We start from the raw sequence: 25,395 nt of genomic DNA on the forward strand, positions 1-25,395 counted from the left end.
CTGCCTTCCGTCTTTTTCTGTTGAGAATTCAGCTTATAGTTTTAATTCCTTTGAAGGTAATCTGTATTTCTCCCCCACTAGCTGTTTCTAAAGTCTTCTCTTTGTCTTTGGTGTACAGCAGTTTTGCACTGACGTGCTTAGGTGAGATTTCCTTTTCTGTATTCTGCTTGGAGTTTGTAGCATTTTTGAATTTGTGGCTTGATGTCTTTTGTCAATTTTGGAAAATTTTTAGCCGTTATCTCTTCAGATACTGTGTCTGCTCCATTCTCTCTTTTTTCCTTCTTGGACTCAAATAGCTCCTATGTCAGACCTTTTCACTGTGCCCCTTATATCTGTCACATTCTTGTCTATTTTCATCCTGTTTTCTCTTATTCTTCAGTCTGGATATTTGCTTCTGATTAAAATGTCAAGTAACTAATTCTTTCTTCAGCTATATTTAATTTGCTGTTAATTAAACACATCCATTGAGTTCTTAATTTCAGTTACTCTGTTTTTCAGTTTTGGAATTTTCATTTGGGTTTTCTTTTAATAGTTTCCAATTCTCTGCCAAAATTCTCAATCATGTCTTTTAATTACTTGAACATATTATTATCCAAGATCACAATACAAGGCAATAAAAATAGACTCACAGGGGATCCAGATATTATCTTGCATTTTAGTCATAACTGTTGCCCTTATGTGCCGGTTATGGTATATAAGAAATTGTGGCAGTAATTTGAGGCTCTGGATGACGTTCAGCTCGTTCTAGAGTTTTGCTTTGGGCAGGCAGTTGGGCCAAGGGGGAACAGCACACATGGGTCAGCCAGGGATTGACATCCTTCCCAGCTGGGAGTCAGGCTGTGTGAAGGCTGGTCTGTTTTTGGGATATCTTAACTTGGGGTGTAGCCATGAGGGTCCCGACTGAAAACCCAGGGTGTTTACCCTCCTCCTGGGTGGCTGGAACTCTGAAGTTTTGTTCTCTTGGCTTTGCATGCTGCTGAAAGCTCTGCTCAGCTTCTTGCTTCTTAGCAACAGTTTTTGGGATTTGTGACTATTATCTGCCTAAAAAAGAAATAATAATTCTGTATCATCAAATATTCAGTCACTTTTCAGATTCTCCTCATTTCTCATAAATGTTTGTTATAGTTGGTCTATTCAATTCAAGATCCAAACAAGGTCAATATATTGTAATAGAGTGTTATGTCTCTTCTAATTTAGGTTTCTAATCTCTCTTTTTTTTTTTGGTGAGGAAGATTAGCCCTGAGCTAACATCCATTGCTAATACTCTTCTTTTTGCTGAGGAAGATTGGCCCTGGCTAACATCTGTGCCCATCTTCCTCTACTTTCTATGTGGGACACCTGCCACAGCACGGCTTGATAAGCAGTGTGTATGTCCGCACCTGGGATCCGAACTTGCGAACCCCGGGCTACTGAGGAGGAGTGTGCAAACTTACCACTATGCCACTGGGCTGGCCCCTTCTTTTTTTTTTATTTGAAGAAACAAGGTCAGTTGTGCTGTAGAATTTCCCATATTCTGGATTTTGTTCATTGCATTCCTATGGTGCTTCCTATCAACTGGTAATTGGATCCAGAGGCTTGATCAGATTCAGATTCAGGAGGCACGTAATGCCAGGTTGTCTCTCACTTCATGATGTTGAGATTGACCGGTGAGTCAGTAGTGAGTCACTTGGGTTTTGTCAGCCTGATTCGTGCATTAGGAGTGTCCTTGTCATTCACCTAAAGGTTTCAGCAGCCAGTGGTGAGCATTGTCCAGATCCATTGTTTCATTAGGGGCTGTACAATGGTGGTCATCTAATGCCTTCACTCCTGTGTTTATTAGCTTGATGAATTCTTTTTAACTCGATATAAATTATCTCCCCCCCACACACAGGCACACAGTTTTCTTCAAGTTTATTTTTGATTATTGTTCTTTTTACAGACTTTTAGCCTTTTTTCCCCCCAGAGGAGCGATAGTGATTAACATTTTAGTTATCCTTTCTCTGCTCTCTGTATTCATCTGTCCTCTGAGTACTTTTTTTTTTTGGTTTTACCTCTGTGCCTTCTTTTTCTTTTATTATTTTGCCTTTGTTCTGTTTTTCTTTAAGAAGGAAGCTTTCTCAGAATAAATGTGTCCACTATATCCCCTGCTTTCCTGATGTCTGTTCTGCTCTTTTTTCCTCCACTGTAGGTTTTAATTTTTTATTGTTTCAGATGATCCCTTCTTTACAGTCTCTCCTTGCCTTAGGCACTTCTTTTTTTTCCTCATGCATTTCTGTTCCAATGTGTAGAGTCCATGTTGTATTACATTCTGTTGCAGCTGTAAATCTATTTCCTAAAGTTTCCTTTTAGCTTATTTTGTAGATAATCTCTTTGTCTGAAACCCCTGGGTGATAATGTTTTCCTTGTTACATAGGTTTTTTTTTCCCCAAACACGTGAATTTATCCACGTGTGGTGTTTGCAGATGGTGTGAGTGAGTTACTCTTTCTTCTCTTCCTTTCCTTTTGGGTGGTAGTCTGATTTCGTCTGAGACTTGCAGTTGGGGTGTAGGTTTATGTGATGCTCCCAGTTCAGTCCCCTGTTCCTGATCTCTGCTCCATTGCAGTACGTCTGCACCTGCCTCCGTTTCCTGGTTCTCTAATCCTTTCACCCTGTGAAAATGTATACACATATTCCTCCTTTCTTAAACAGAGGCCTGACACTTAAAGGATGAATAAAATTTCTCAGTGCTAGACAGGAGATGGGCATTCCAGGCAGAGGGATCAGCATACAGGAAGCTTGGAGGCATAAAGCAGCATAGTGTGTTTAAAAAATTGCAAGTTTTTTTGTGCAAATATTTTTGTCTGTTTCTCATAGGTAAAGTATATAATAACATTACTTGGTGTCTTAAAGTTTACACAAACTTCTCCCTCAAGCCTACACAAACTTCTCCCTCAAGCCTTTGCAGTTCTTCAGAGTCTGAAATATTGTCTTTAGCAATCCAGTATTCCCAGCTGCTCACTAGGCATTTGACTGGGCTCACCTACTGTAATGAGTCCAATCCCCTTTTAACATACCGCAATCTCAATATGTTAAAAGAGGATTCATTATCTTTTCTCACGAGTCAAATTATTTTCCTGTCCATCAGTAACTTTTCCAGTCTCTAAAGCTTGAAAACTTTGGAGTCATCTTTATCTTGTGTCTGAAATGGTTGTTCTGTATTCCGAGTTTCTGAGTGCTGTTGAATCTCCATCCAGCTTTCTCTGTGACTCACCCCTTCCCCATTTCTGTACTGCCTTTTCTCTCATCTAGGCCTTGTTACTGTGCCAGGTCTGTTCCAGCGTCTTCACTTCCCGCTTCTCACCTCTTGCCCCTTCCAATCTATTTTCCATATGGCTGCCAGATTTATACTTTTTCAAAAATGCTTCTTTCGTTCGATCGCTCTTCTCTCCTGAACCTCTAATACCTAATCACCTCTAGAGCACAAAGTCTAAATTGTCCAGTTTGATTTTCTAGCCTCTTATTTCTTACATCCCACGGTACAAACGATTTTCAGCTAGACTAGTCTTCTCATTCCACCTTGGATATATCTTGCCACCAGGTTTTACGCTCTTACTATTTTAATAGGAATTCCTTTATCCTTCCTTTTGACCTAAGTCTTTAACAAGAACATCAAAGAGCATCTAGGTCTGAATTTTGTACCTAGTTTTATAGTTTCTGACAAGATGGCCATGACTTTCAGTGCTTGGGGTTTGTTGTGTGTTCTGCTCCAGAGTGTCTTTACTATTTCTAAAACCTGTTCATCTTTCTCTTTCTCTTTTTGTACCACTCTCTTATTAATGCTTTATATTATGTCTTGTTTATTTAGTGTATATTTGTCTTCATACCTAAAGTATATGTTTCTTGAAGTGCTTAATATCTTCTGTGTATTCAAATACTTAATGAAGTTTAATTTGAACTTTAAGATCTTAAAGAAATTATTTTAACAACGTATTGCCCTCCTACCATGTGCCTTGAGGAAGACAAAAGTGATACAGTATTGGTTCAATTATGAGTTATGCAAGAGCCCAACATTTGAGCTAATTTTCTAGATAGTTAAAAGTTAGCTCTTTTTTTTTTTTAATAATTTTATTTATTTATTTATTTTTCCCCCAAAGCCCCAGTAGATAGTTGTATGTCATAGTTGCACATCCTTCTAGTTGCCGTATGTGGGACATGGCCTCAGCATGGCCGGAGAAGCGGTGCGTCGGTGCACGCCTGGGATCTGAACCTGAGCCGCCACCAGTAGAGCGCACACACTTAACCGCTAAGCCACGGGGCCGGCCCCAAAAGTTAGCTCTTTAAAAGCACTTAAATTTAATAATATTTCCACCCGAACATTTATTACTGTCCCTCTTTGGCGATCACAGAATACTGAGGATTATTTAGCCTTGTTTTTTGAGGACTTACTCATATTTGTGAGACTTACTCATCTTTGTAATCCTAGTCCTTAGAAAAAAGTACCCAACACATGGTAGACACACATGTTGGAATTATTTCTGATTAACAGTGTCATTGTTATGATCTGTTACCATGCCATACATGCTATGGGAGTTAAACTGAATTTGTATATTTTATCTTTCTTAGAGCTTTTTTTTTGCCAGTCTGTAATTATTTGCTTCCTATAAAAGTGAAGTACAGAATCTGTAGCTTCATGATACAGTGTGATCTAATTTTTGAATGAAAAAGTGAGGTTGTATATATAAAAATTCATCAAGGTGTATAGTTATGATTTGTTAATTTTACTGTATATTAAACTCAATAAAAAATTAGAATATTGAGATTGCCTTGCCTTAGTTTTCTCACCGTTAATAAAACCTTTGTTTTTATTGTCTCTCGCTGCCTTTTTGTCATATGGGTGTCAGAGAGAGGCTGGACTAGTTAGACAAGAGACTTGCTTGGGAGGAAGTGCCAAGATGGTGATGTGGGCAGCCCAGGAGCTAGCCAAGGTTCTCTGCAGTATGTGCCGGACGGATGAGAAAGCCAGCAGTCTGAAGACCTAAGTGGTCGGTAAAGGAGGGGCAAGTTATTACTCTGGCCTCAGGCAAACAGGGACAGTTGTCCATCTGGCCAGTTCAGAAGTAAGGCAGACAGCCCAAATCAGTGACCTTAGGGCAGGGGCCTTTGCCTTTTTTCCTCTTCTAAACCTCTGACCTAGGTAGGAAGTGTGCTCCACATCCCAGCCTGCAATTGTGAGTTAAGGAAAGATACAAGGAGAACAGCTAGAGAGGTGGTTCTGATCACTTAACTTTTTCTGGCAGGCTTTCATTCTCTTGTTTTAGCATTAGTAACTGCTAAAATAGAGTAGTCTCTAGAGTGCCTTCTGGTGGTAACTGCCAAGGTTTCAGCCTTCATGAACACAGCTGTTGGTTAGAATTCCCCTTTGTGTTCCCTGGGGAAGCAGGCCGTGATGCTGAACACCATCAATCCTCAACCTTTTTTAGTGTCCTGTTGCCTCTAGATTTGGTCTACCCACATCACCTTAAATAAAAAGGTCTGCCTCATAATGCGACTGAGTGTCCTTTTCAAATGCCTTCAGTGCCTCAGAGGACTGGAGATTCTGGCAGCAATTCTAACTGCTCTTGTTTTTCCATAATTCCCACGGTCACTTTTGTAGATTATTCTCAGAAATCATTCTATGTGAATTTTAAACCCAAAAGTCAGAAGTGTTCATAGTGTCAATTCTGAGTAATGATTATCATACTGATCAGGAAAGTTTCTATCTTCTAGACTAGCAGCTCTTAAAAATTATTGAGGACCCCCCCCAAAGAGTTTTTGCTTATGTGGGTTATATTTATCAGTATTTACTGTATTAGAAATCAAGAAATATTTTAAAAATATTTATCAATTCACTTAAAAATAATAAACCATTTATTACTTATTTAAATAAATTCATTTTAAATAAATGTATAACAAGTTAACATAAGTTATCTTTTATGAAAAAAACTATATTTTCCAAAACAAAAAAATTAGAAGAGTAAAAAGTTTTACATTTTTGCAAATCTTTTTAATAATCGCCTTTTCAGATAATTGTGGATATTCTTCTTGGAGTCTCTACCCAAACTTAACCAATGGTATTTTCTTAAAGATTAGTTGCGATGTGGAATCTGAAACTACATTAATGAGCTTTTTTTTTTTTTTTTTTGGTGAGGAAGATTGGCCCTGGGCTAACATCTGTGCCTGTCTTCCTCTATTTTATATGTGGGACACCTGCCACAGCATGGTTTGATAAGCGGTGCATAGGTCTGTGCCCAGGATCCGAACTGGTGAACCCCGGGCTGCCAGAGTGGAGTGTGTGACCTTAACCACTACACCGCTGGGCTGGCTCCTACATTAATGAACTTTTGATATCTTGTACACTTGGGAAAGAAGGAATGTGAAAAGGCAAATAACAGATTGTTTGAACCTTACGGTACCCCTGTGAAGTCATGAAGCATATATTATTATTTCTGTTTTACAGATGAAGGAATTTAATCCAGGAGAGTGCCGTTTAATAAACTATTGTAGGAGAACTACTTGTAGTTTGGAATTGCCCATCATGGGCTAGAGTTAATTTTGGTGATAGATTAATTATCCAAAGGATAAAGGACCCCTGTTCAAATTACTGTGTGGTTTCTGTCTGTCTGATATATGCAGTTTTTTTTCTTAACACTATATTTTATTTTTATTCTAGACTTATTCTGGACTCTTCTGTGTAGTCATAAATCCTTACAAGAATCTTCCCATTTACTCTGAGAATATCATTGAAATGTACAGAGGGAAGAAACGTCACGAGATGCCTCCACACATCTATGCTATATCTGAATCTGCTTACAGATGCATGCTTCAAGGTAACTGGAAATGTTAGAACACTAAATACTAAGAATTTCTTAAATGTAATTTAGTGTTTTTTTAAATGTCTCAATCTCATCTACAAAGGGCTTTAAGGTTTTTTTTTTTTTAAAGATTAAAAAGAAAAGTAATAAATGTTTATTGTAGAAAAATTATGAATTCTTAAGATTAGAATGGGAAGTGTGGCCATTTTCTATAGGAAGCTGGTAAGTGTGTTTGTTGCTTCATAACTACTTCATGTTAATTTTTATGTTAAAAAGCATCTAGTTTTTATATACATTTGACCTCTACCACAAGCCTGTATAATCAAAACTCTGTTGCATTAGGTGTTAAAGCTGACAGGAAGGATAATAGAAAAGGTAGATGCTTCACTGGGGAAAGAGATTATAAAATATTTCTGATTTATATGTATGTAAAAGGAAACAACAAAAGTTAAAAAGCCTGTGTTGAGTTGGTTGATTTTCACTTTTTTCTTGTGGATTTAGAATGAAATATAAATTTGAAGAGTCATTCATTTGAATCATGGCTTTAGACATAGTTGTCTATGGGAGGACATTTTTTTTGAAAACCAGAATATAGAAGTTTTGAATGCATTTAACATTATTGCTCAAAAAGACTGCATTAAACATGGGACTTCCTAGTGCTATGTGAAATCGTGTATAATTATAACTCTCCCTCTCAGCTCCTTTTATTTTTTAAAAAATAAATTCTGTAAGGTATAATCTATGCAGTACTTATAAAGTTGTTCCGTGATCTTCAGAAAACAGAATTTGCTGCATCCACCATCATCAAATTGCAGGTTGTGAAAAGGCTGTCTTGGTGACTGGGTCTGATGGGTGGTGTGAAGGAATTAATAAAGTGCAGTATCCGTTTCCTACTTCAAGTTTTGTTTGGATACTTGTTATGTACCAGGTCCTCTAAGGCAAACAGGAAGTACTTCAAGACTAGAATAGTGTCATAGATTGGTAAGGACAGGTTCATTATCCAAAATCAGCTTAGGCTTAAAAAAGATTAAATTTAATAACCTGTCTTAGGTTCAGAGACAAAGAATACTAAGAAATAGCAACGGCTGTGATAAATTGTTGTTAGGTAATAGAGAAAGGAGAATCGTCAGCCTCTTTGTTTTTGGTTTTGTGTTTCTGTTAAGAATAATCTTTATATGCAGAAAAGCATTTGTGTGAATGAGCAAACTTTGCCTTTTATGGGAGAAGAAATTGGAGAAAGTACACTCCTTCTCTAATTGTATCCATATTTCCTCATCTAAACAAATACATTCTCACAATTGAAATTGCTGATCCTCTGGTCTTTGAAGTATTACATAGAAGGGGAGTTTCCAGAAGGCTGGGACGGGCTCACATATATAATTCTGATTTTTAAATTAGAAGCTCCAGACTGCTTAGCTTAATATGCATGCCAGGAAAGATTCTAGAATCTATTGTTAAGAGCCTGAGAACAACATGAAAATATTCACCACATTACTTTAGCTTCGTAGGAAAGGAAATACAGTGGACAGTGTTAACAGAGAATCAGGACTTCTACGTGGTGTTGGGTAGTCTTCCATGATATCCTCGTGGCTGTATGCTGAAAAGTTGCACTTGAGGTGTAGATCAGTGATTGAGGTTTGTCAGATTTGTCAGAGTATGCACCAAATGGTTTGTGTCCTTTCCAATATTTTTATCAGTATACTTAAAGATGTGGGATGCATGCTTATAAAATTTATAGATGACACGAAACTGGGAGGGAAAATAAATACATTTGATGAAAAGAAACAGAATTTTTAAAATATCTTGACAAGTTAAATGGGGAATTGAATCTAACAAAATAGTTAACAGGGATAAATGTTAGTGTTCCGTTACTGGCTTCCCAAACCAACTATATGGGTACAGAATGAGGAGGATGTGGCTTACCAGCATACCATATTATTAATATCATCATTAATGCTAGAATGAACATTTATTGAATATTACTATATGCCAGGCACTGGACTACATGGTTTATGTGTATTATTTAATCCATAAGAACATCCTATAAAGTAAATAGAATCACTCTTCCTATTTTACTGAAGTGGGAAAAGTTAAAAACTTAACCAAGAAAAGGTGGATAGTAAGAGGTATGAGCTCAGATTCAAAACCAAGGCAATGTGACACATTCTTATCCACGATAATAAACTTACGTGTGAAAGTTAAAAAGAATTAGTTGATAGTTTTGATTATATAATAATTTAAAAGTTGGATACAGAAAATAAAAACAAAAACTCACTAAGCAATTCCATTGTATTCCATTTTGTAAGTGAGGGGTGACCTGCTGATATACACCACAACACAACCGGGTTGGAACATCTGCTAGGGTAGTCAAACAATAGCACGTGCAGTTGCTCATAAAGCTCATACTACCTGCCAATGCTGATCAATCTAGGTTTTCAGTTACCACTGTGAGCAAATAGAGCTAAATGTCACTGGGCCTATGAAGAGAATCTTAGCTAGAGAGGGGACCATGCAGAGGATTCAGAGCATATGGTCCCTTTGAACAGAGTTTGTTTTTTTAATACAGAAAACAGACGAGAGCTTATTTTTTTCTTAAGATTGGCTTCTAGAGGATACTGTATCAATAAAATGCAGAGTGTGCCTGGTACAAAGTAGTTGCTCAAGAAATATTCATTGAATGAATGAATGAATGAGTCAAGTTCTTGGACATGTTAGTTCAATCAACTTGATGGCAAAAATCACAAACTCAGTTTTTGTTAGATTTTTACCTACGTGTAACATATACCTTAATATAACTAAGCATTTCATGTTTTTTTTAGTGTTAAATTAAATTAAAACTTTTTGATTTCCAACTGCTCACTGTTAACGTATAGAAACATTATTTTTTAAATATATATTGACGTATTTTGTGACCTTGCAAAGCTCGCTTTATTCTGGAAGATTTTATTGCAGATTCATTGGGATTTTCTGTGTAGACAATCATGTCCTCTGCAAATAGAGGCATAGTTATTTCCTCTTTTCCAATTCTATGCTTTTAATTTGTTTTCTTGCCTTGTGACGTTGAATAGATGCCATGAGAACAGAGATCCTTGCCTTTTTCCTGATCTTAGGGGGACAGCATTCAGTTTTTCACCATTAAGGATGGTGTTAACTGTAGAGTTTTTTGAACATTCCCTTTATTAGGTTGATGAAATTCCCTTGTATTCCTAGTTGCTGAGTTTTTTTTTTTTAAATCATGAATGGATGTTGAGTTTTATCAAATGCTTTTTCTACATCTATTCAGATGATTATATGGTTTTCTTCTCTAGTGAATTAGATTGTTCGCCTTTTGGATGTTGAACTAACCTTGCATTCCCAGGATAGCCCACACTGCTCCTCATATGTATTATCCTTTTTATATATTATTGGATTTGATTCGCTAACATTTTGTTAGGAATTTTTGTGCCCTTGTTTATGAGAGATATTTGTATGTTATTTTCTTTTCTTATAATGTCTTTTTCTGATTTTAGTATCAGAGTAAGGCTTGTCTCTTAGGATGAGTTGGGAAATGTTTCTTCCTCTTCAATTTTCTGAAGTTTTTATAGAATTGGTATTATTTTTTTTCCTTAAATGTTTTGTAGAATTCACCAGTGGAGCTATTTTTTCTCTGTGGGAAGGTTTTTAATTACGAATTCAATTTTTTTTGAGGTATAATTGACATATTAGTTTCACATATTCAATTATCTTTAATAGATATAGGACTATTCAGGTTATTATTTCTTCTTGAGTGTGCTTTAGTAGTTTATATCTTTTAAAGAAATTGTCTTGACTTTCATCTTAATTGTCAAGATTTTTGACATAAAGTGGTTCCTAATATTTCCTTATTATCCTTTAAGTACCTATGGGATCTGTAGTGGTGTTCTCTTTCTTATTCCAGATATTGGTAATTTTTGTCTTTTTCTTGGTCAGTTTGGCTAGAGATTTTCAATTTCATTAGTTTTCTCAAAGAACCAGCATTGGGTTTCATTGATTTTGGTTTTTTTCCTTCTTTCTGTTTTCTATTTCATTGATTTCTGGTTTGTACATTTCCTTTCTTCTACTTACTTTGGGTTTGATTTGCTCTTTTCTAGTTGTTTAAGGTAGGAGCTGAGGTCATTGATGTGAAACCTTTTCCACTGTTGAAAATATGATTTAATTCAACATGGATTTATTAAGTACCTCTGTACTTAATTTGATTTTTGGGAGGTGCTTTGGAAAATACTGGGCTAGCAAATGAGTCTCTACTCTTTAGAAGTCTAGTTGCATTTTTGAAAGTAAAATTGTTTCCTCTAAATGTCATTATAAGGCTGTCTGGTTACATTTACAGGTTTTTAGAGTATAAAGATCATTCTAAACTATTGTACTCCTTAAGTTGGCCTTGGGGGATGGAGAGGATTCGGTGCAACAGAGGGAGGAATAGTTTGATCATAGCGTTGGATAGAATGTTAGAGTTGTCAGGCCCATCCCCTTATTGTGCTGACAGTGAAACTGAGGCCCAAAGCTAGTACAAGACCAGGCATAACAACAGGATGGGTCTAGCTAGAAGAGAGTTGTTTTGTTTTGATTTTTTTGTTGGGGGTGTGTGGTGCCGTGAAAAGCGTGGGGGAATCAAGTATGAAGCAGGTTTGAAGGGTAGATTGTGGTTGTGTAGATCTCAAAAAAAAAATTTCAGAAGATAATAATAGCATGTACAGATGCAGGAAGAAAGCTGTTGTGAGTGAATTAGGAGGCAGTTTAATTTTGTGTGTGTGTTTTGATTTCTTTAACTTGTAAAGCAGTTTAGAAAAGCCGTAAAAACTTGGTGTAGTGGAGTGGTATAGAAATTGCTCAGACCAGGAGAGTTTAGGGGTCTGAGGGTTCATATTTAGAGTGACTAAGCAAAGACTTGGTAAAATCCTAGTTTTATAGGTGAAGAACCTGAGACCAGCAAGGAATCAATGCCTCATTTATAGATACATAGTTTGTGGCAGAGCTGAAACTAGAACAGAAGATTGTGGTTCCCACTGTCTTGCCAGTGCCCAGCATGGCACCTAGCACTGAATTTCTCAGCCCTCCTAACTAAGGCTGTTAGTGCTGGGAATAAAGGAATAAGACAGTCGCTGATCTCAGGCAGCACATTCTAGTGGGCAGGCAATTGGCAGTGTTGTTTGTCTAATTCTGAAATATGATTAAAAGAAGGGAACAGCGAGGAGCCTGAGAGAGAGTGTCTGGGGAAGGTTCCCCAGAGGAGACACAGCTGAGCTGAGCACAAAAGGACGTGTGGAGATGGATGTGCAAGTGGTTTTGGATCTGGGAAGAGCATGTCGAAGAAAGGATATGGCATGACCTCTGGGAAAGAGAATGAATAAAGGAGGCAGACCATCAGCTATGTGCTATGAATGTTGCCTGTGCAGCCAGAGGAAGGATAAAACAGTAGTTAAGAGCTATTAGGAAATAAATTAGACTTGAGGAGCTGCGCAGTAGTATACTCTGTGTAACATAGAATATATGAATACACATAGACTGTATGAATGGATTTATTTTAATAATATTATATGAAAAGTGTGACATAGTGAATGAACTATTTATTTTCTTTCATGAGAGTTAGTTATACCTGAACTGTGAGATCCTCACCTGGCCCCTGATGGCATCCCCGGAGGAAAAGCAAGCACAGCATAGGGAGTGACAAAAAAGCTACCTGGGCCAGGCCCCATGACCACAACTCTTTTAGAAGCAATGGCAAACACGGTCAGTGGTGTTAAGAACACGGGCGCTAGGGCCAGGCCCGTGGCCTAGTGGTTAAGTTCAGTACACTCTGCTTCAGCAGCTCAGGTTCGGTTCCAGGCGTCGACCTACACCACTCGGGGGGGGCCATGCTGTGACGGCGGCCCACATACTAAAAATAGAGGAAGATTGGCCCAGATGTTAGCTCAGGGCGAATCTTCCTCAGCCAAAAAAAAAAAAGAACACGGGTGCTAGAGGCAGACAGGCCTGGATTCTCACTCTAGCATCCTTGCCCCTCAGTAGCTGTGTAACTTGAAAGGATCCCTGAACCTCCTTGAGGAACGTTTCTCATCTGTAGAATAGATATTAATGCCCATAAATGATTGGAAATCATACATCCTACACTGGTGGTTTTATCGCTGGGCTACATGTGGGTTTGACTTTCACCTTGTCTTTTGAAAAATTGAACTGAATACCTAAATCATTAATCACTTTAAAATCTTGTAGGGGGCCGGCCTTGTAGCTTAGCAGTTGGGTGTGTGCGCTCCGCTACTGGCAGATCGCGGGCGCGCACCGACGCACTGCTTGTCCGGCCACGCCGAGGCGGCGTCCCACATACAGCAACTAGAAGGATGTGCAGCTATGACATACAACTATCTACTGGGGCTTTGGGGAGAAAAAGGGGGAAAAGAGGAGGATTGGTGGTAGATGTTGGCTCAGGGCAGGTCTTTCTCAGCAAGGAGAGGAGGATTGGCATGGATGTTAGCTCAGGGCTGATCTTCCTCACACACACACAAAAAAAATCATGTAGATTTTTTCATTGTACATTCTTTCATTATTTTTGGTATATATAACATTTTGACTTGAGACAGTGGTTAAACTTCATATAGATGTTTACCCTCCTTCAACTTTCTTCGCCACTCAGTGTTTGATACTTTTTTTCTCCTTTAAGGTCAAATTAATAATGATTCCTCTCTGGTTGTGGGTATTCTTGAAGCCATTCTGAAAGGCAGTGGTTTCCAAACCTGGCCCTGCATCAGAATCACCTGGGGAACTTCCTTAAAGGGGGATTTTCAGTCCCTGCCCCCCTGAAAATGATTTAGTGAGGGTGGAGCTCCAGGAAGTACATTTTTATAAAGCTTCCCAGTTGAATTTGATATACCGCAGAATTTGAGAATCAAGGTTGATGAGGCATATAAAAACTTCTAAGCCTGGGTTGTTATTTACCCCCAGAGAATCTGGCATTATAATGAGTGAATTTGACTGGATTTAGGACTGTCTAATAGGGCCGGGGAAGTGTTAACTTGGCCTGAGAGAAGTAGAGTTACTAATGTTTTATAGGCTACTACTGCAACTTTATTATATCAAATATTTTAAAAACCAGGCAAATGGTCACTTTCTTTTTTTTGTTTGTTTTGTTTTGTTTTATAGATCGTGAGGACCAGTCAATTCTTTGCACGTAAGTAAATGTTGAATGTTCAGACTTACTTTTGATTCTGTTGGAAAATAAAGCAGTTATTTTTTTGTATAGGGGGAGGGGGAAAGTAGGGCAGTAATTTTAAGAGTTTGATGTAAACCTTGCAGTTATCATTTTAAGACTAAGATTATATAAGTTGCTTAAATTTGGTGTTACTGTTTGGTTGTCAAACTGGGCTTTTCACATATTTCATAATGTTAATCTGTGAAACTTACGTCTTTAGTTTGTGTGTGCAAGTGTTGACCTATTGGACATTTAGCAATTTATCCATATTACCCAATAAATATTGATAATCATGTGCCTTGTGTACTGTGTGCTAAGTATTATAGAGTGTCATGATTGAATAAAACAATATCCACAGGAGGAAATGATTAGATTTTCACATTAGAAAGATCGTTTTGGCTGCAGTGTGGAAAATGGATTAGAAGAAGAGTTGAAACAGGAAGACCAGTTAGGAGGCTGTTTGGTTATCTAGGCAAGAGAGGGTGGTGAATTCAGGTAGAGATGTGGTCATGAACTTTGAGAGAAGTGGATGAATTTAAGTGGTGTTCAGTTGAAGAGACAGACTCACCAGGACTTGGTGATTTACATGCCTAAGAAAGAGGAGCTACGAGAGAAGGTGGAGTTAATCATGAGAGCAGGATGTCTCCTGTCGTGGGAATGTGAGAGGAAGAACAGATTTGGAGTGGAAGATATTGAGTTTGGTTGAGGACACCTTGGCTTTGAGGTGCCTGTGGCTCATCTAGGTGGAGCTGTCCACTAGGCTGTTGGCTATGTGGACGTGGAGCTCAGGAGAGAGCTGTGCCGGAAATGTCTATCTGACGAGTCAGCAGCGTGGATGGTAATGGAAGCCATGCTAGTGAATGAGATTGCCTTAGAAGAATGTGTTGAGAGAGAAGGCAGAGTGTGGAACCCTGAGGAAAAGCAACATTCAAGGGTCAGACAAAGGACAAGAAGCCACAAAGCTGCAAAGATGGCTAAAAGTGATCCACCGTAGAGGCACGAGCAGACAAGAGTGTGTGGTGCCACAGCAGCCAAGGGGAGAGAGACAGTTCAAGAAAGAGGGAGTGGTCAGCATGGCAGATGCTGTTGAGATCGAGTGAGCTGCACAGAAACACGTGCACTGGATTTAGCAGTAGAGCACAGAGGGTGATGGCAGTAGACTGAGCGGACTGGGGATAGGGAGGGAGGTGGAAGCCAGAGTGCAGCTGAGGAACGAAGGGGAGATAAAAAAAAGTTGAAAAAAATTCAAAACACCAAGTATAGGCCTGCTACTTTCAAATGGTTTGAGAAAGTGAAAAGAGTAATAGTTGAATAGTAGTAAGAGACTGACAGAATTTTTGTTGTTATTGGTGGTGGTTTTAATGTGGGAGAGGGTAAGTGCTGATGAGGGGAGATGGCGGCAGGAAAGAGAGAACTGAGGGAGCAAGGAGGGCGAAGAGATCCAGAGCACAGGGGTTGGATGTCTGGGCGGGGCAGGGATGTGGGGGATGCGACTCTGCAGTGACAGGGTCAGGGAGGCAGATAAGGCCTGATGTGGGTAAGTAGGTGTGGAGAGGCTGGGAATTGAGAACGTTCTTAACTAATGGTTTCTCCTTTCTATGAAGTAGAACACTTGGTCTCTATGAAGGGGGAGGAGTGGCAGGATAGGTTTGAGGAGAGGAGAGGTAGAAATAGCTGACCCTAGTCTGCTTTGTTGTATACATTTCCTTCTAGCATTGCTTACCCTCTGAGTTATATAAATTAGTTTTTTGTAAACAACAAACCACTCTGACTCTGAAACTTAATTGCTTAAAGCTGTTTTCCCAGCACGTGGGTTGGGCTCAGCTGGTCAGTTCTGCTGACCTGGGTCAGGCTGAGCTGTCTCACCTGGGGCTCACACCTGCATCTATAGTCAGCTGCTGCGGCAGCTGGGGGCTGGGGTGCCTTGGTTTCCTCTCCATGTATCCTCTAAGTCTCCAGCAGGCTGGACCTGGCTGTTAATATGGTGGCAGGATTCCAAGAACAGCAAGAAAGCAGGCTCCAGTGTATAAGTTCAAGTTTCTCCTTGTGTCACATGTGCTTCCATCCCATTCCCAAGTGAGACATGTGACCAAGGCCAGGATCAGTGTGGGAAACACTGCCAAAGGGGGTAGATACAACAAAGCATGAAACAATTGGGGCCACTGCTGTAGTCAATCCCCCATGAGAGTGTTGGAATGGAACCTGATCCAATCCACCAAAAGATGGAACAATTGCAGTTTTTGCAAGTGGGTGCAAATGGGGGATAGTGGAGTAAGAGAATTGAGGGTAATGGCAAGAGAAACTGTCAGGATGGACCATGGGATGTGGGCAAAGCGAGGAGGATATTGATAGGGAGGAAGTAGATGGGTCAAAGAACTAGAGGTCTTGATGAAATAGAACAGATAATGTCGGGATTCTGGAATGTTGGAACAGAAAGAGTAGGCAGTGTGGCCACAGATGATGAGACGGTAGCACTTAGGGTGTGGGTGTAGGAGTGAATAGCTGGAGAAGAGAGGTATGAGGAGGTCATCAGAGGGCAGCAAGGAGCCAAGGGGCCAGGGGCTTGGGATGTGTCATTCACATGAGGAGAAGAGGGACTTGGTGACATACACAAGAGTGATGAAGTGAGAGCAGTGGCTGCCAGTGAGCCCTTCATGAAGCTAGATTATTTTACTTAGAGGACTATTCTTTATTCTGAGATATCCTTCCCACTTTATTGAAATAAAAAATGATTTCTTTTTGAGACAAGAGTGGAGGTTTTTGTTTAGTGATCTTACTGGGCAAAATAAATCCAAATGTCAGAACCACTGCTGCTGCAGTGGTGACATCAGAGAGGAGGGGAGAAGGGTAGGGGTTTCACAGTAAGAGTGTCTGGAAACAGCATTGTGGAGGATGGACTGACTTTCTTCCTAACTCGTGTGTGTGTGCATGTGTGTGTGATGTGGGAGAAAGAGTGGTCTTCACCTGAGGAAGCTGCATGGGGGACATCCAGGGTTCAGTAAGGCCAGCAGGAGGAGGGAGCATTGAGTAGAGGCTGAGGATGTAGATGACTTTGCTCACCGTGGAATGGGGGTCCCAGAGTGCACAGAGGAAATGGTGGGGGCGGGGGCAGAAAATAATAGGGTTTGGCATCAGGAGGAAGAAAACACAACATGGGAGCAGAGTATAAGAATGAAAAGTGACCAGAGGAACTGACATTTTAGGCAGTGAGTGGGGATGGCGGGGTGTGAGTCTGAAGGATTCCCAGCAGAGTTCATCTCTCTGGGCCCCTGGTGGATAGAGGAGGGACTGGGGCCTTTGGAAGGCAGCACCCTTGGCTGGTGCTTATTGGCTTCCAGTGGATTCCTAGCTCAGGTGGGCAGGCATGCACCCAGATTAGTTTCTGGACAGTTATCGTTGTCACAGTCCCTGGTGGCTTCTTGAAGAATCAGTGTGCCAGGTGGACAAGAGTGGTCTGATGAACCTGTCAGGCACAGAGGACAGCAGGTGAGAAATGGTATCAGGCAATTTACAAGTAATTTGGTATTACTGGAACATAAAGTATGAAGCAGGGAGTAAATGCCAATTTAAACTCAACGTGTCTGAAAATTAACCTTCGTTCCTATGCAAACAAGATGCATCTCTCAATTTCCTTACTTCTGTCACCACACTGTGTGTTTCAGGACTCTTGCAGTCTGCTTTGACTCCTCCTCTTTTTCATACCCCTGTTTCTAGTTAGTCACCTCATTTGACATTGCTTCTTTCTGTCTTGTGCTAGCCCGGCCCATCACCTAATGGTCCATTTCTGGCCCATTTTAGTGGATCCTGGCTGACTTCCTTGCCTGTAGCCCCTTCCTCCCTCCAGGGAGGAAATACGCCCCATGTGAATCTCACTGATGCAAGCTCCAGCCCACACTGGTGTTCTCTCTTCAGGCCCGATTTATGTATGCCGCAATTCGTTGTTACTGATTTGGGTCGTGTGTATCTTGTTCTACAGCAGGTGATAATGTAGGAACTGTGACTTACCTTAATTGCTTTTTAATAATCCCCTGAGAACCTGGCACACTGTTCTGAACATAGCATGTACTTAGGAAATGGATAAAATTTAAAACAAATGAATTAATCTCTTAATTAAGTAGGAACCAAGAAAACTGGCTTAAGTACAGATTAGGAAGTTTTAGAAACTAGTGATACTGTATGTGTTTTCAAAGGGTAAAACCTTTCTGATACCTTTTAAAAAAGACATTTTATTTTGAAACTTTAAACTTACACAAAAATAGAATAATATGTGACTCCCATATACCTGTCACCCAGCTTCAATGATTTTAAATTTTTTACCACACTTTACTTCATTTTTCCCCCTTTTTTGAACCTTTGCTGATGTATTCCCCCAAGTTTTTATTAAAAAAAATTCAAACCTACTGAAAAGTTGAAAGGATGGTACTTTAAATGCCCATTTACCCGTCATTCAGATCTGTCTGTCCTCACTATACACACACAAGCGCTCTTTTTTTAACCATTTGCAAGTCAGCTGCGGACATCCTGACACTATCCCTAGACACTTCAGAAGGCGTCTCCTCAGAACAAGGGCGTCCCACAAACTGCAGACCATTGTCACAACTGGGAAGACTAACAGTAAATGGAGCAGTATCAGCTAAGGTAGAATCCATATTCAAATTTCAGTAATAGTCCTCAACATGTTTTTTATAACTTTTAAAAATCTGTGATCCTGTCAAGATTCACTCCTTGCATTCATTATGTCTCTTCATTTCAATTCTATATTCTAGAATAGTCTTCTCACTTTTTTCTTTTTTTTTTATTACATTGGCTTATAGTCTTCAGAAAAGTCACTTATCTAGAACCTGATCTGCAGATGTCTTTTAAAAATTATCTGTTGCAGTGCAGTTCTGACACTGACTTCCCAGGGTCACTCCTCCACGTGGTGCCCACACTGCAGACACCAGTCACAAGCTCATGGGTTCCCAGGCTGCCCGTACTTCTGACCAAATGGCTACAAATTTGGGAGTTGCCACTACCCCCTCAGATTCGATAGTTTGCTAGAATGACAAATCAGAGCCAGCTAAAAGAAGAGACACATAGGGTGAGGTCTGAGAGGGTTCCACAGGCACAGCTTCCCTGCCCACTGGACACATACCTTCCCAGAACATCGATGTATATCACCAACTAGGAAGCTCACCCAAGATTTGGAGTCTAGAGTTTTTGTTGGGTTTCATTGCATAGGCATGATTGATTGAATCATTGGCCTCGTGATTGAATTCAATCTCCAGTCCCCCTCCCCTCCCAGGAGGTCAGGCTGACACCACTTGGCTCAGGGGCCCAAACCTCTAATCACCCAGCTGATCTTTTGGAATGGCCAGTCTCCATCCTGGAACTATCTAGGGACCCACCATGAGTCACCTCATTAGCACAAACTTTCAGGGCCCCTGTGACTTACAAAGACCTTCCAATGACTTAGAGACTCCCTCCCAGGAACTGGAGATAAAGACCAGCCAAATTCTTTGCTATACAACATCAGAGTAAAGTCACAGTAGGGCATGTAGTCATTGAAACTCCATGAAATGAGCATATCAAGTGAGCTACATTCTTCTGCTTATGAGCTAGAGCGGAATGGAAGCTGTGTGTTGCCCGTCTGCAGTGCGGCAGTAACAGTAACCCTGCAAACAGTAAGCAGGGAAGCAGGTGCAGGACTCACACCTCTCCTCCTTGGTGGGTGGTTTGGGAGCTTGGATCACCAGTTTTGATGAGGACTTTTTGGAATGTCTGGAAGCAGGAAACGCTTGGGGAGGGAATGACTGCTGTTTGACAGAACGAAAGGTTAGTGAGCACTAATTTGCTTTTGTCACCAAAAGTGACCATTGCAGGCACTGGCACTTGTAATTGGATGGTCAGCGTCATTTTAGACTGATGTTTGTCATCAATTAATAGCTTGGATTTATGAGGTAAGTCTTCTAGCAACTGCTTATTTCTTTTTGGGCACAAAGTAGCAGTCATCAAGTACTATGTTTGTTTTCTTTTCTTTCTTTCTTTCTTTTTTTAAAATTAACTTTTCCCAATATTTATTATGAATATTTTCAAACATAAAGCAAAGTTGAAAGAATTTTGCGGTCAAGAGTCAAATATCCACCAGCTAAATTCTACCATTAATATTTTACTATTTGCTTTATCATATACTGATCTGTTCGTCCCTCTCTCTATCCATCAATCCATTTTATTATTTGTGTTGGGAGGAAGATCTTGTCCAACTTGAGTCCAGTGGTTGGGGGTCTGCAAATTAACTGACAGTAGAAAGATTAACAGGAGAAAAGACGAGGTTTATTTATACGTGCATGTGGGAGTATTCAGTGATGAGTTAACTTGCTGAGTAACCAGAAATAAAAGGTTTATATATTAAATTTGACAAAAAGGGACAGGAGGAGAATTAGGGCTTCAAAGGGAAAGTTTGGCAGGTTCTGTTGGGCTTTATGGTGCTAATAGGCAGCTGAATTTACTTCCTGGTGCTAAGGATCAATCTTTCCCTAATCAGGAAACTCCCCTGGATGGGGGTCAATGGCAGCTGTATTTTGGGGAGGCTCTGCCTAAGATTATCTGACTGCTAGATGTTTTCAGTATCAAGTAATTTTCATACCACTTTGATGGGTTATTAATCCCTTCATTTGATGCATTTCAAGTTGTAGACATCAGTACACTTGCCCCTAAATACTTAAGTATACATAACGTTAACTAAAGTCCACTATTTATGTCTTTATCTTTTGAGGCAAAATTTAAGTATAATGAAATACACAAATCTTAAATATACATCTGCTGAGTTATTTGTGTAACCTAAACCTCTATCAAGATAGAGAACCTTACCATCACCCCAGAAAGTTCCCTCCTGTATCCTCCCAGCAAATCCTACCCCACCTCTTTTAGCCTCACCATGTTTTCTTAATTCTCAGATACCACCGGTTATGATATTTAATAACAGCTTTTTGTGTTCATATCTATTATAAGCTACATTGTGACTTGAGAAATATGAAAATGTGAAACAGTGTATCCTAGATTTAAGAAAATATGATGTGTTCTGTGGTGCCTTTGAGGATCCACTAAATAAAGAACTCCAAGAGTGTATAACTGGAATCTTAAATTTAGTACACAGCTGAGCTAATGAAGTTTTCTGTATGAGAAAAACTATTTAGTCACTTTTACTTAGTAGTTATTTTATATGAAGTACCTATGTTTACGTAGTTTCACAAAGGGAAAATATAATTGGAAGCAACATTTTTCAAATCAGTACTATGTAATTTGATAGCTTCTCTTTCAGCTAATCACTTACTCTCTAATTTCCTTTTCCCCCAAGAGGATGAACATCTAATTTACCCTCTGGCCTCATCTGCCTACGACTTCATAGCTAGCCTTTATTTCTGCAGACTCAGATCAGGCAGTGTGAGCTCCCACTTAAGGATCCAAGCCCCCTGCTTAGTCATTATTCTAGTGACCTGCCAAATTCTTTGGTGACAAAACTCAGGATTTTGTTTATACGAGAGAGCAAATTCTCTCACACTTACCCCATGTAATTGGAAGTGAAGTCCTGTTGAGTGTAATCCTCATGTTGACTTTCCTTCTCATTAGAATTAAAATTCACAGAACAGTCACCTTGTGATAAAATTACTCTGTTCTCTAAGTCCCCCTTTTAAAGAATTCTGTTTACATTTTATGACTAACTGCTGATTGACTCAAATTTTTCTCCTTTTAAGTGTGTTTAGGTATAATTGAAACAATGGTTGCTTCACATCAACCTTCTATCAGGATGTGGCAATAGATTATGTTTGTTAAGGAATTTTATCTCTCATGTACAAATATTACATTAAGTGGTGATGACCGAGCCAGGCTGGATTTAGAACAGTTGATTCTTGCTAGAGGTAATATACCTTAACAGTTTTCAGATAACCAAATCAATAGAATTGATTAAATAGCTAAGGTAACCCAGAAATGGACCCCATAAACGTAGTCAGCTGATCTTTTACAGAAGATCAAAGGTGATACAATGGAGCAAAGATAATCTCTTTAACAAATGGTGCTGGAACAACTAGACATCCTATACAAAACATTGAATCTAGACCCAGACCTTACATCCTTCACAAAAGTGAACTCAAAATGGATCGTAGACCTAAATATAAAATGCGAAACTATAAAACTCCTAGAGGATAACATAGGAGAAACCTAGACGACCTTGTGTATGGTGATGCTTTTTTAGATATAACACCAAAGACATGATCCATGAAAGAAATAATTGATAAGCTGGACTTCATTGAAATTAAAAACTTCTCCTCTGCAAAAGACAATGTTAAGAGAATGAGAAGATAAGCCATGGACTGAGAGAAAATGTTTACAAAAGATACATCTGATAAAGGACTATTATCCGAAATATGCAAAGAACCCTTAAAACTCAACAATAAGAAAGCAAACAACCTGGTTAAAAAATGGGCCAATGACCTTAACAGACACCTCACCAAAGAAGAAATGCAGATGGTAAAAGACTATATGGAAAGGTGCTCCACATCATATATCATCACCACTACACACCTACTAGGAATGGCCAAAATCTGGAACATGGACAACACCAAATGCTGGTCAAGGATGTGGAGCAACAGGAACTCTTATTCATTGCTGGTAGAAATGCAAAATGGTACAGCCACTTTAGAAGACAGTTTGGCACTTAAACATACTCTTCCCGTATGATCCAACAATCATGTTAGTATTTACCCAAAGGAGTTGAAAACTTATGTTCACACAAAAACCTGCACATAGATGTTTACAGCAGCTTTGTTCATAATTGCCAAAAATTGGAAGCAACCAAGGTGTCCTTCAATAGGTGAATGGATAAATAAACTGTGGTACATCCAGACAGTGAATATTATTCAGCGCTAAAAAGATATGAGGTAGCAAGCCATGAAAAGACATAGAGGAACCTTAAATGCATGTTACTAAGTGAAAGAAGCTAATCTGAAAAGGCTACGAACTATATGATTCCAACTATATGACATTCTGAAAAAGGCAAAACTATGGAGATAATAAGTAGATCAGTGGTTGTGGGGATGGGGGTGGGGGAGATGAGAACAGGCAGAGCACAGAGGATTTTTAGGGCAATGAAAATACTCTGTATGATACTATAATAGTAGATACATGTCATTATACATTTGTCCAAGCCCATAGAATGTGCAACACCCAAAGTGAACCCTAATGTCGACTATGAACTTTGGGTGATTATTGTGTGTCAATGTAGATTATCCTTGATAAAAAATGTGTCATTCTGGTAAGTGATTTTGATAATGAAGGAGGCGATGCACATGGGGGGCAGGGGGTATATGGGAAATCTCTGTACCTTCCTCTCAATTTTGTTATAAACCTAAAACTGTTCTTAAAAAAATAAAGTCTTGGGGGCTGGTGCGGTGGCGTAGTGGTTAAGTTTGCACGCTCCACTTCAGTGGCCCGGGGTTTGTGGGTTCGGATCCCGCAGACCGATGCACTGCTCATCAAGCCATGCTGTGGTGGTGTCCCACATACAAAATAGAGGAAGATTGACACAGTTGTTAGCTCAGCAATAATCTTCCTTGAGCAAAAAAAGGAAGATTAGCAGCGGATGTAAGCTCAGGGCCAATCTTCCTCACCAAATAAATAAATAAAATAAAATAAAAAATAAATAGCTAAAGCAACAGTGTAGTTGAAAAACCATTGTGTTGTCACACGGGACTCTGGTATTCTTTCCTGTCCCAGCTCTACCATGAACTAGCTCTGTGACCTAAGGTCAGACAGTCAGCTTCTCTAGACCTCAGTTTGCTTTTCTTTGTTTTTTTTTGTGGGGAAGACCGGCCCTGAGCTAACATCTATTGCCAATCCTCCTCCTTTTTTTTTTTTTCCCCCTTTTTCTCACCAAAGCCCCAGTAGATAGTTGTATGTAATAGTTGCACGTCTTGTTGGTTGCTGTATGTGGGACGCCGCCTCAGCATGGCCCAACAAGTGGTGCTTCGGAACCTGGGCCGCCAATAGTGGAGTGCACGCACTTAACTGCTAAGCCACGGGGCCAGCCCCTCAGTGTGCTTTTCTGATGACTCTTTGTTTTAGACGTCCTCAAGTCTTAAAACTGTGAGAATTTTTATATTATTGTAGCTGTGTTTCACTTTCAATGTTAGCTATGTTATGAGGGCAAAAAAGTATGTGAATCAACTTATAAATAGAAGTTTAAAATGTTCTACGCAAATCTGCCAGGAAAGAGAACTAACATCTTTGCAACACCCCTATTATCCCCATTTACGTATCACATTATTCAAGGCTGACACTAGCTGGTATTAGTGTGATAGAAAACATGAACCCAAGCCTATCTTGATTACAAAATCTCTGCTTTTCCTAGTAAGCTACTTTCTAACAGAACAGAGTTTTGAAACTGTAGGAAATCACTGACTAATATTTTACGTATATATGTTGAAGTAATACATATGTGTTGTTTTTCAAATGGAGGTTATCTAAAGCAAGAACCTCAAGCAAAGGGTTTTTTGAATCTAAGCTAAATTTGATGTTACAAATATCCAAAGAGAATAAAAAAACCAGTTAAGTTCTGGGAATGGGGTTTCTCCTGAGGGAAATACCCATGGTCCAGAAGAGATTGAGAGAAAGATCTCAGATTTGATCTTGTGTTAATGATCTGTTTCACTGCTTCCTAACACTGTTGCTTTTTATGTTTTTGTTTTGGAATGCACACCCCTCTGAGAAGCCAGTGAAAGCCGTAGACCTCTCTAGAAAACGCAGATACCTTCAGGTTAGAAACTCCTGACCTTTGTGTCCAAATGTGCTGCAGCAGACTCAGGGCACCCCACCCAGCAGGCTCCTATTTTGTTCTCCGGTTAACCTTGCCCTCGTACTGCAGAGACCAGAATGAAACAAGCACACTGACAGGGTGGAACTGCTTCTTCCGTAGACCTTGTCTTGGTGGTGGAAGAGAGGTCTGGTTGCCTTTGTCCTCCTCCCTCTCTGAGGTGCTGGCCTGTTGTCCTCCTCTCTGAAGACTGTCCTGACTAAGGTTCTTCGAGAGACGTCTACTGAGCTTTCGTGTTGGTTCCCATGCCTTTACTTTTGTGCAAGCTGCTTTTATTTCTTCTTCCAAAAATTTTTACAAGAGTTATATTCCTTTGATCCTGCCACCTCTTTCATTTTCAGATCAGAAGTTATCATTGTTTTACTTCTGTTAATATCTTCATCATCATAATTATTGATCATCTTCATAGCTGTTACCACGACTGCATTTATTGAGAGCCTTTGGGCCAGGTGCCATGCTAGGCTCTTTGCATGCGTTATCTCAGTCCTATGAAGTAACTTGATTTCGTTGTAAAGGAGCATAAACTGAGGCTCAG

General features: G+C 39.6%; 1 protein-coding gene across 5 annotated transcripts in view; it reads left to right on the forward strand.

Annotated features, from left to right (window-relative positions):
* MYH10 (myosin heavy chain 10) overlaps window positions 1–25,395 on the forward strand; it is a 140,570-nt gene that overhangs the window by 15,439 nt on the left and 99,736 nt on the right. For all 5 annotated transcript variants that reach the window (XM_087440429.1, XM_087440428.1, XM_014789522.2 and 2 more), the window contains 2 exons: window positions 6,669–6,825; window positions 13,963–13,990. In XM_087440429.1, the coding sequence (XP_087296555.1) occupies window positions 6,669–6,825; window positions 13,963–13,990 (185 nt within the window). The remainder of the gene's footprint in view (window positions 1–6,668; window positions 6,826–13,962; window positions 13,991–25,395) is intronic.

The sequence above is a fragment of the Ceratotherium simum genome, chromosome 16 (genome assembly GCF_057802395.1).
Source record: "Ceratotherium simum simum isolate JZ-2026a chromosome 16, ASM5780239v1, whole genome shotgun sequence".
NCBI lineage: Eukaryota > Metazoa > Chordata > Mammalia > Perissodactyla > Rhinocerotidae > Ceratotherium > Ceratotherium simum.